The 12,366-nt window shown below is 32.0% G+C and overlaps 1 protein-coding gene across 1 annotated transcript in view; it reads right to left on the bottom strand.

Moving 5' to 3' along the window:
- Window positions 1-8,186: 8,186 nt before the first annotated feature.
- LOC142330276 (putative 3-methyladenine DNA glycosylase) overlaps window positions 8,187-12,366 on the bottom strand; it is a 28,467-nt gene continuing 24,287 nt past the window's right edge. Inside the window, exon 4 of the mRNA XM_075375466.1 lies at window positions 8,187-10,450. Within this exon, the coding sequence (XP_075231581.1) occupies window positions 10,091-10,450 (360 nt within the window). The 3' untranslated portion in view covers window positions 8,187-10,090. The remainder of the gene's footprint in view (window positions 10,451-12,366) is intronic.

The raw sequence follows: 12,366 nt of genomic DNA, 5'->3' as shown, positions 1-12,366 counted from the left end.
TTGCTAATAGATTATACATAAGGTCTCATCTGCACTTTTGATGTGATCTATTGCTAACATCGCATACCGTTTCCAGTACCTCAGCTTAAGATACTTCACTCTTTCACACTTTACTCCATCTATAATTTAACATTTATCTCTGAGACTATTCTTCTACCTTTCAGTAGACTATTAAATACTTAATTTACACCACCAATAAAATTACTCTTTATTGTTTTTTCTTTGATAATGGTTTAAAAAAAAAGAAGAAAACGTGAATACAAAAACATGGAAAAACACAAAAAAGAAATACTTAATACAATACTTTTAGTCAACACTTAGAAATCCTGATATCCTGGGAAATAACATTTACAATATTGAAAATATCTAATTCCCATATATTAGTTTAATTTTCATTTTATTTATGTATTTAATTTCATTGTAGAGCTCAATTTGTTAAAATCAATACAAAATGAGTAATGTCTATTATACAACTACTAGTAATTAGGCTTGTAAAATGAGCCTCTATAATAGGTGAGGAAAACATGCCTAATGAAATCAGATTTTATCATCTGAAAATAATTTTACTTAAAATAAAAATATAAAAACACCACAATACTTATCTCACATCACATCATTAAAAATATAGATAACTAGCTAACTTAGTCAATATTATAAATTCCTACATCTATTGTTGTACATGACTGAATGAAATCACCTTTAAACACAAATTATAATTTATATAAATCTTATACAAATATGAAAGTTTGTGGATCTGACTGCTTGCAACAGCATCATTCGAGAATCAACCGACTGACTACTTTCAGATTTTCAGAATGCATTCATATTTATCCCAGAGAAGGTTTTAAGCCATAGACTGAGGTCTTAGTTCCCTTGGGGATTAAGATATTAAAGGTATTCATTAAACAGAGTTGGAATATTGGGGTAAATTTCAGCCTAACTTGCTCAGTGACTTAACGCCTTTTTTTTATGATTTACTCATAGCTATTACTTTTTTTTTTTATAATTTTTGGTCGTTGATTTTAAAAAAATTTTGATCTGTGTTTTTAAATTTGGCTACAGTTTATAATACATGTAAATTTTTGTTAGTTCCTTTGTTCTTAATGATTAATATATTTTACTTTCAGTGCTTAGGTTTTTGCAAATTATTTTTGTAATTAAAGTTATACTTTTTAGGATTAAATGTTGTGCCGGCATTTGCAGTTATACATTGTTCAAGTTAATTTTTTACTTTCCCTGTGGATATCGCTAGAAGGTTAAGTATTGTTATCTGTCCAATTTGGGCATATACGTTTTTCACCAGATCTTGACGATTTGAAACCTAAGAAACCCAAAAAACCAGATGGAAATATTTCACATGCTAATGTTCGTATCTACATGTGTTCTATGTATTAGCCTTAAAATCGCCTTATATCTCCAGAACTACTGGACCGACTTAGGCCAAACTTAGTCAGATTTCTTCTATATATGGGGTACTGATGCCATTAAATTTTCAATTTAAAAGGTCACGGGGATGAGGCTGTACAGCAAGGTCATCCTCAGTGCCTCAAGATTTCACCTAATTACGGAAATATTTCTTTTAGGCAAATTTGTTAATAATTAAAAAATAATCTGTAAACAAATTTTTTTTTTAAAATCTCAATCCTACTCCAAAAAATGCTCTAAACTACTGTTATGTTGTGACATCATAGGTGAGCAGTAGAATTAAATAAATGAATAATATTTAAAATATAAAGAAATAACTTTGTCTGACTGGGTCTCGAACTCGTTCGCTTTGTTAACTCAGTACCTGATGCAATAAGTCTCGCGGCAATACCAATCTGCCAATCACATAAGTGAAATTTGTTCTATGTAAGTTATGAAATTACATTAGTTTAGTTTATGCTGACCATTTCCGCTAATATCACCATACCTGCGCAAATTAAGTACAGAATGCGCAGATGCTTTATTTAGAATCATTGAATTAAATAAACAAATAAATATTATATTTAAATAAAATGATACATATTTTAAATTAAGTAGTGTGTGCATGTATATGTGTATGCAAACCATGCATCAGAAACAACTCACAGTTGTAGATTTGTGGTCTCATTTTTTTACAATTTAGTTATTTTATTTTAAAAAATTTATATTTGGATGAAATTTATATTAAGTTTTTATCTTTTTTCTAAGTAAATTTTGGTTTCAACCAGGATTAGATACCCTGTTATTCAAAATCTGTTTTATTTCTATAAGGTAGTATATATTTTAATAATTGAAATTTAACAGATCTGGTGGTTTTTAAATCTTTTTAGAGGAACCTGTAATTAAATGATAGTCCATGATAATTTTTTTTTAGACCTACCAATCAAAACAACCAACAGTGATAATCCTAAAACACCATCACAAACACCAAAAAATAATAATCATAAAAACCCATAAGAATGATAATATAAAAATAGAAAATAACAGATACTCTAAAACTAAGGCATAAAAAATGCTTACAAATAAACAAAAGTAAAAAATTAATCCTTTTACATCAATTAATTCTTTTTTCTTTAATGAATATTAGTAAAATATTTAATATTCTCACAACCATGAGAATAATGATCGCAACAGGGGTCTATGTGGCAGGGGGTGGAGGCCCTGGCTCCACCCTGGACACGCCTGGACAGTCAGGCAAGCAAAGGAAGCCTTGACCAACTAGTAGTATAAAATAATTTTTTTTTATTAATGAACATATAAATCAACTATTATACTAAATCTTTTTTATAAATGAATTACTTTAATTATGCAGAAAACCCCATTTATATGTCATGGGCTGCTCTGCATAATTAAGATGATTTATAAAAATTGTATTTAAGAGATAATTCCATTTTAATATATATATTGTATAAAATTAACATTAACCACCAAAATGATAAAACTAATATTAACCAACAAAACGTCAAAAGTAAAATTTAAAGAAGTTTCAGATCCTTTCATGATAAGCAAAGGGCTGAGACAGGGAGATGAGACTATTCTCAACTGGCCTTGGAAGTGGTATCAAGTAAATACAAAAAACACATGCATCGGAAGAAAGAAAGAAAACATAAAACTAAACTGTCGGCTTTGTTGATGATCTAGTCCTTCTGGCTAATAGCATCCAAGAAGCCTTTCTTTTCTTTTTCCTGTTTAGCCTCTGTTTTTCTGTTTAACTACCGTTTTAGATAATTCTTCAGAGGATGATATGTATGAGTGTAAATGAAGTATAGTCTTGTACATTCTCAGTTTCACCATTCCTGAGATGTGTGGTTAATTGAAACCCAACCACCAAAGAACACCAGTATCCACGATCTAGTATTCAAATCCGTGTAAAAATAACTGGCTTTACTAGGACTTGAACGCTGTAACTCTCGACTTCCAAATCAGCTGATTTGGGAAGACGCGTTAACCACTAGACCAACCCGGTTGGTCAGCATCCAAGAAGCCAAAAACAGATAAGTTTACTTCAGAAGATAGCACAGAGGTTTAAAAATCTCTTTAGAGAAAACAAAACTAATGTTAACTAACCCTCCCACCTTACAAACAAGATATCAGTAAATAATCAATAGATTAAAATTGTAGAAAAATTGAAGTATCTAGGAGAAATCATAACATACAACTTAAAAGAGATACCCACATGGAAGAGTAGAATCAACAAGCTAACAATAGCACGAAAACTCACAACACATACAACAAAAAATGCCTTTCAATAGGCACCATATTCAAACATTACAAAACTGTCATCCAACACATAATAATATATGGTAGTGAAACTATATTCAAAACAAGCCACACAGCAAAGACAAAATTCTAAAACTCAAAAGAATAGCAAGAAACTGTAAAAACAAAAAATACTACCAAGGACTGGAGGATAATATCGAATGAGACAGTTTTTAAGGAAATGGAACCTGTAACAAGCACAATCAAAATGAAGAGAATTTCTTTCTTTGGACACTTAATCAGAACACCAGGCAATAGAATCTCAAGGCAAGTAATAGAAAAACTATGGAAAAGGAAGAACAAAATTAATTGACAAGCAGAAATACAAGACATGGAAACACTGGGGATAACAGTAACAGACCTGAAGGGAAAAAAGCAAAAATGGGAATTCTAAAGGACAAACAAACTAGACTACAAACCAAGGAAAGAAAATGGACAGGATGGATGATTTCAGAGGAATTAAAAAAGGCAAGATCTGACAGAATGAAGAAATGCTGGGAGAAAAGGAAATTGAAACACCCTCTGTAAACTTAACTAAAGTGGTCCCATGGAGGCCATAAAAGTGTAATTTTCTTTATAAAATGTTTTTCCTTTTCACTAATTCATAGTTAAAACTAGACAGAAATAAAAATACCAACACAAATTATAACAAGAAGTGGAGTGGTGTTAATAATGAAAAATAGCAATTATCATGAATTTTGGAAAACAAATCTTTAAAAATATTGACAAAATATTAGCTACTGTAAACTGTAATTATTTTAAAGTACATTAGACTGAAAAAAAAAAAAATGTTAAAAATGAAGACAATAAAGAATTCTACGAGAGAGGAAAATTGAGAAAGGAATTCTTACCAAATAAATGTTAAAATAATATAATTTATGGGACATTGGAATGGAGTGCATAGGTGGCAGGAGTTTCACAAATTCTCCCTTCGAATCGCAGAGCCGACAGAGTTCCTTGCTGCTGTATGATTCTGTAATCGGGTGTGTTTAAGGGTTTATTTTTTAATGACGGGTCTAAGTTTTAATGTTTTATTATATTTTATGGTCGGATTTATTAGCATTCCATATCCATTTGTACCAGCGTTCTCAAACTCATTTCTGGGTCAGACTGTGGGAGGCTAGGGTTTTAAAACCTGTCCTCCCGACGTAATTCCCCTTCAGACCGTCCACTGAAGTCCTTTCAGTGCTAATGCTTCATAGGCTAGTAGGAATACGTCACAATGGGGCACTAATTGTTTGGAGGGAGCAATGCGCCCCTTCTCCGGAGGGAGTCGCAATTGCTGATTTAATTTAATTTAATTAATTGTAAGTATAAAGGTATTTTAAGGAATGGATAATGAGAAGATCTTCATCCACTTCTTCAATGGCTGCCCTTCATGTTGCATCTCTGCTGGGCTGGCTCTTTTTTCGGACTCCTGTCTGTGATGTCGGGTCATGTAGTGGGTCTTCTTTCTTCTTTTTCTTCTTCTTCAGATGACCTCTTCGTTCTTCTTTGGCCTGCAATTTCCGAGACTTGGCAGTAATCGAAATTACATGCCAGTAACCTTGAAGATCCCGTGGCCCCGAAGCGCTGAACGGGGGAAAGTGCTGTTTCTTCTCTCTTCGTTCTTCTATGCTGTCAGTGGCTGCTGGGCAGGTAACTGCTGGGCTGATAGCTGCTGGACTCGTTCCCTCTTCTTCTTTCTTGAAAGGAAAGGAGATAAGGAACTTACAATTGTGTTAAAACTGATTCGCACTGAAACTGATTCGTACCAGCGTTCTCAAACTCATTTCTGGGTCAGACTGTGGGAGGCTAGGGTTTTAAAACCTGTCCTCCCGACGTAATTCCCCTTCAGACCGTCCACTGAAGTCCTTTCAGTGCTAATGCTTCATAGGCTAGTAGGAATACGTCACAATGGGGCACTAATTGTTTGGAGGGAGCAATGCGCCCCTTCTCCGGAGGGAGTCGCAATTGCTGATTTAATTTAATTTAATTAATTGTAAGTATAAAGGTATTTTAAGGAATGGATAATGAGAAGATCTTCATCCACTTCTTCAATGGCTGCCCTTCATGTTGCATCTCTGCTGGGCTGGCTCTTTTTTCGGACTCCTGTCTGTGATGTCGGGTCATGTAGTGGGTCTTCTTTCTTCTTTTTCTTCTTCTTCAGATGACCTCTTCGTTCTTCTTTGGCCTGCAATTTCCGAGACTTGGCAGTAATCGAAATTACATGCCAGTAACCTTGAAGATCCCGTGGCCCCGAAGCGCTGAACGGGGGAAAGTGCTGTTTCTTCTCTCTTCGTTCTTCTATGCTGTCAGTGGCTGCTGGGCAGGTAACTGCTGGGCTGATAGCTGCTGGACTCGTTCCCTCTTCTTCTTTCTTGAAAGGAAAGGAGATAAGGAACTTACAATTGTGTTAAAACTGATTCGCGATTGCAGTTTGGGAGCAGCGATCGCCTTTTGTCGAAGAAGTAAGAGCAGATTGCTCACACTACATAATATTAATCTTCCAGACACACGTGTGTCCAGGAAGGGTTTGGGAAGACTGCGTGGTCGCAGTGAAGAAACCAGTTTTGTTGGCTGTGGTGGATGTGATATCTGGAATATAAGAAACAGAACACACGCGAAAAAAAAATAGTAAAGTTTATTATTATTTTATTTTGTGATGGATAGGATAAAAAGGAAAGGGATTTCCCCTCCTTCTGCCGGTGGGTGCCAAACATATACATCTCTCAAATATAAATACATATATAACATCTATCAAATATAAATACATATATAACATCTATCAAATATAAATAAAATATCAATTATCAAGCTGTATTATATATATTGAATAGGGGGCACAAATATCTCACGCGAAAAAAAAAAACTGCACATTCCCAACGCCAAACGGCGTTTATTCAATTCCTTACCTTATCGGCATTGTGGCAAGGCTCCTACTTTACAGGACTGTTGGTGCGGTAGTTGTTAATCTTGAAAAAACCTTACCGCCTTTATAACTAATAAATTTAGAAAGAAGATAATTCCTTTTTTAGGACATATTTTCGGAATGGAAGAGACCAGACTTATCAGACGTATAATTGAACTTTTCTGGAAGCAAGAAAAGCAGACCGAACTGATTATACGAAGTACAGAAAGACATGGAGGAATTAGACATAACCCATGAAAACCTAAAAACGAAAACCGGAAACTATGAGAAATTAAAAAATAAAGAAACAATTTTTCTATCAAAACCCAAGAAAACAATAAGTCGGGTGTACTCTGGACAGGAAAGGGCAAGAAGATCTGAAACCCTTAGAAATTACTGGCAAAAAATAAAAGCTGAAAAACAACAAATCAGCAAGAAAAGAAAGAACTTGCCAAAAAAAATGAATTAAAGTGATCCGTTATGGTCTTAAAAGTAAAAAAAAAATATAAAAAAAATAAAGATAGGGAAACGTAAATAATGAAAGCAAATTGAAGCAAGCAAGGAGAGCTTTAGTAGATAAAGAAGTACCTGGTAATACTGAATATAGATCTCAGAAATGGAAAAATGTTCTTAAAAATATTTTATGGGGATTACTGCTGATAATAATCGACTGATTTGTATGATATTCAAGAAGTCTTCAGATCTCTACTGCAATTTTACCGATGTGGTTTCTAAGACTGCTGCATCCATTGCTGTTACAGTAGTTTGTTAAAAGTTTGAACTGCCAGATCAAATTACATTTATGAAAGTGAAACATGGACAACATGAAAAGTAGAAAGAAAAAGAATTATGTTTTTAAAGGAAAATTTCAAGGGTTTATAATGTTTAAAATGGTCTTAATTTTTAGCATAATCTTATAGGATTGCTCTGTGCCAGGATGAAGACTCACTAACTCTCATCCAGAGGTTCCAGGTCTGGGTCCCTGTTAGGCAAGGAATCTTTTCATACACTACAAAGATTAATTATCAACTGTCAATAACTGTTATTGGGCATCAGCCTGTTGATGATGTACAAATAAACTAAAATTTTAATTTGTTCTTATTTTATTGACTTCCTATAATCTTCATTTAGAACAATTTTCTGTCTAATTTACATAATTTTCAGTAAATAAGGATGTGAAATAATTGTTTTGTGCAATTTGATGATTTCATTGCATCCTTAATAATGACAATATTTTTAACAATAAAATTTGGTGAAGTTGTAAAATATACTGCTGTCCATAACTAAAAATAAAGCATTAATAAAATTGTTTTTCTGGTAAATAAAGTTCATGAAACTTCAGGATTCCCATCCTGCACAATTCAAATCATTACCTGAATTGAAATTATCAGGAGCACGATACAATTTTATTATATAAACTTTACTTTATACAGTTTCATTAAATAAACAAAAAATATGCAAAAATATTATGGCAAGGAATAAAACTGAATTGTATAAATAAAATGACAAATAAAGTTGACATGCTTATAAAAATGTAATTTTATTAATTTTTTCAGATGAAAAACTACGGATCTCTTTATTTAATAGAAAACCATATTATTTTAAAAAACCAAAATAAGGAATATACAAATAAAAATATGCAAGTAATTCTGCATGATTTTTTTTTTTCATATTTCTGCACTTACAAGGTATGTGAGAAAGTAATGAGATTGGTAACACTGTGAGTGATGTAGCAACGCTGTGTCTACTGGTCTGTGCTAGACCGGTTTGTTCATCCCACATGATCAGTACAAATTTCAACTCCGTTCAGCCAAAACATTATTTTTGGCAGCGCCATCAGTGAAATTGTGTTTTTGTTGTTACGAAAATGGAGCATCGGAATTTAAAGCAACGTGGTGCGATCAAGTTTTGTTTTAAACTTGGGGAATCCGCAAGTGTGACCTTTGAAAAGTTGAAACAGGCCTACGGGGAACATTGCTTATCAAGAGCACAAGTTTTTCGTCGGCACAAATCATTTTTGGAAGGCCGAGAACACGTTGAAGATCAACCTCACTCAGGGAGTCCTTCAACTTCAAAATCTGACGAAAACATGAAGTATGGGGGTTCTTGTGAGATCAGACCGTCGTTTAACAATAAGGATGATGAGTCTACAGTTAAATTTAAACACTTTCACCATACATCAAATTTTGACAGACGATCTGGACATGCAAAAGGTTTGTGACAATTTCTTGACAATGCCCTGTATCACACGGCCATTTCCATCATGGAATTTTTGACCTCAAAACGCATTCCTACAGTTCTTCAACCCCCCCTATACTTTTTCCTTTTCTCGAAATTGAAACATGTCTTAAAAGGACATCATTTGGGAACTCTGGAGAACATTCAAAAGACTGTGACCGACCAGTTAAATGCCCTACCAGTTGAAGCCTTCCAGCACTGTTACCAGGAGTGGGAACAACGACTCCGCCGGTGTATAGCTGCCCAAGGGAACTACTTTGAAGGGGATAATATTGTTCTTTGAAAAAATATATCTTTGATAAGTAAAAAGTCAGTCCCATTACTTTTCTCACACCCTTCGTATTTATAGATTCTCTCTATAGACTTACAATGTAGTTGTAAGTAATACCCACATCTTAATGTATTCTTAATATTCATTCATTAATATATAACAAAAAGATATAAATAAACTTGTGATATATAAAAATCTAATATTGAATCATTTAGTTTTTCTTTATTAGTTAAAACCTGAATAATATCCAATGACCAAAAATAGAAATCAAAATTTATACTTTTTGAAAAATTTCATCAGTTGAAGACTGTTGAATGAGTATGGTATTTTAAGAGGTGAAACCATAAAATATAACTTAGTATTATAATAACAAGGACACGGTTTGGTTTTTTGTAATAACTGGCTAAATAATATTAAGAAATGAGCTCCGATTTTCCATACAAGAGAAAGTAATAACAGTATTATAATAAATATTTATAAAGGATTAAAATAACTACATGCTTTGATATTTATTCATAAAGTACATTAAGAATTTAAAAATCTAGAAAATCTTTTGGCTTCTCCATTTAAATCAATTTTTGGAGAAAAGGATAAATGATTACTCATTACTGAGACATTTTTACTCATTAATAACTGCGATGTGATTACATACAAATACTTATAACAGAGTCCTCAGACATAAAATACGTAAACGTACAACAATCAAAGCAATGGTAAAACCACACCAATATTAATCTTAGAAAAAAAGGGGTTTTTTCTCATGATAAAATCATCTACTAGACAAAACACTGTCATCAAATCAAATCTACACATACTAGATTGCAGAATGCTGAAAAAAAAACTGTTAAATTATTTAACTGCTACTCCACAAATAATGATTGCCACGATGAGGTAAGTTCAATAAATTTCTTAACATTTACTTTAAAACATTTTCTTGAGGGGTCTATTATAAATATGCAAAAAACTAATTAATTTGTATTATTTAATAAATTTTGCTTAACAATTTCTTCTTTTAATTTATCACGTTTACTTACAGATGGGCAATCATACAAATAAAATCGTAATGGACTTCTAGACCAGGGTTCTCCAACAGAATCGATGCCAATACGTTTACTTATCACGATGAGGTCATCTTTTACATCACTATGATCACCATCATTGAGATATTCTATCCACATCCTATCCCATGAACCGAGATCTTTTTCATTTAATGTTCTATCAATATTAAAACCGACACATAATTTTCCAGGTCCATTACACAACTGAAAAACTTTCATGTCTGGTTTTTTTTTTGGTATTGATGGAGTTTTTTTATTCTTTCCAAATTCCTGTAATAATAAAAAAAATACCATTAAACTGCTAGCAAAATCGGTACATAATTAGAAATTAAAAAAAAAGTATTTAATGTAAAATGCACTTTTAAATTTCATTCATATATAAATTTCATTCATATATAGATGGGATCAGAATTTCTGGATTTTTTTTAATTCTCTATTTTGAGAGTATACCGTTACATAATCAAGTATTAAGCTGGTCTTAACGGTTGAACGGGATACAGCTTATTGCCTAACCCCCCAGGATTTATCTAATTTTCATAACTAGATGGTGATTTATGCATTACATGAGCGTGCAGTTCTATATATCTGTCATCATATATAATGCCAAATATGTACTGGAAATTGTCTCTACACTTTATATTAAAATGATTATGAAAACGTTTAAATGTATGGAGACCACCTACATGCAATGTAATGTTTATCTTGGTCTGTTATTTTTAACAAAAATGCATGCAGTTTAATAAAAACAAACCTTGTAACAAAGACCCTGTTTCAGATCAAATTTTTAAATGATTTAAATTAGAGAAGGAAGAAGAAGGTTTCAAAATATTATATATTTATATTATAACTTCAATTGATTTTTAAGTAATATAAAACATGACTGAATAAAATATGCCATGATAAACAGTCGTTTTCCTATTAATTAGCTATTACACTATGCTATTGTTTTCAGAATTTCTATAAAAGTTGATGTTTATATTAATGGTATCTAAACTAATTATGCTTGAAATTGCTCCTGAAGTATGCAAGCTAAATATGTGAATTTAATTAAGCATAAACAATGTTAATATGATTATTAGAAAAGTTAAAAAAATATAGTACAGAATGTATGGGTAAAATCAAATATTATAACAGATATAAAGGTTAAAACCTGTAGGTAATACACACCATCATAAATTTATAGAATTTTATTAAGTAACCATTCTAATGGTAGGCCAAGATGTACTAATTTTGTCTCAATCTCAATCTTGTTTTTCTGCTTTTCATTGTTTGCGAGTCTTTCTAATGACTGATGCATATAAAGGACCTGAGGTACATGAGACTCTAGTAATGAAGTATAGTTGTGCAGAATAAAGACATCACTCACAGAGTTACATATTACCTGCATTTTGGAGGGCTTGAAATGATCATATGCAACAGTTCATACAGCTCAGGTGAAAAAAGTGCCAGGAAACCATTTCACACCCTTATTTTCCTTAGTAAACCTGGATTGGAATGATTATTTAAATGCCTTGATTTGAATTGTGCCTGTTGGTTTTTTAGATAATATATGCTTTTGATTGCTTTTATTTTTCTTACACTTAAAATGGAATCCTTTATTGTGCATATGCAATATTTCTAGCACTTTATTAAATTTATTGCATCAATATTTTATGATATGTTTGGTAAATAATGAATCACTATCATGAATTTCATACATTCATTAGATGCGTTTGAAATTGAAAGCACTATACACAGCCATTTTCCAAGAACATTTTTAAAATAAACAGAAAACAAATACAGAAAAATGAAAAAAGCCAAAGAATTCTGTAACAGAGAAAAGGTTTTTAATAGAGTTGAACAATAAAAAGTTAAACTAAGACGTAAACACTCATACTCTACACACAGATTAAATCTAGTATACTCTTTGATACACATTCTATATAATGCCTAGTCAATGAAAAAAATGCTAATAACCTTAGCTAGAATCACAATGCAGCAACAGAACTAGTCTAAGACAGTACTGTATGTAATTGAGACATTTTTTTTAATGAATAAAAAGTTTTTACCATATCTAAAATTTGGTTTAATCATCTCAAAAGTGATAATTTTACATAAACGTAATAGAAAACAAATCATCCATCACTATCCATTAAAAACCATTTATTACTACCCAAAACCACACTCCTCGAATGAAGATATGTTCG

Source organism: Lycorma delicatula, chromosome 9 (genome assembly GCF_047948215.1).
Source record: "Lycorma delicatula isolate Av1 chromosome 9, ASM4794821v1, whole genome shotgun sequence".
NCBI lineage: Eukaryota > Metazoa > Arthropoda > Insecta > Hemiptera > Fulgoridae > Lycorma > Lycorma delicatula.
Note: the sequence above shows the minus strand (reverse complement) of the source record. Positions and strands in the feature narration are given on the sequence as shown.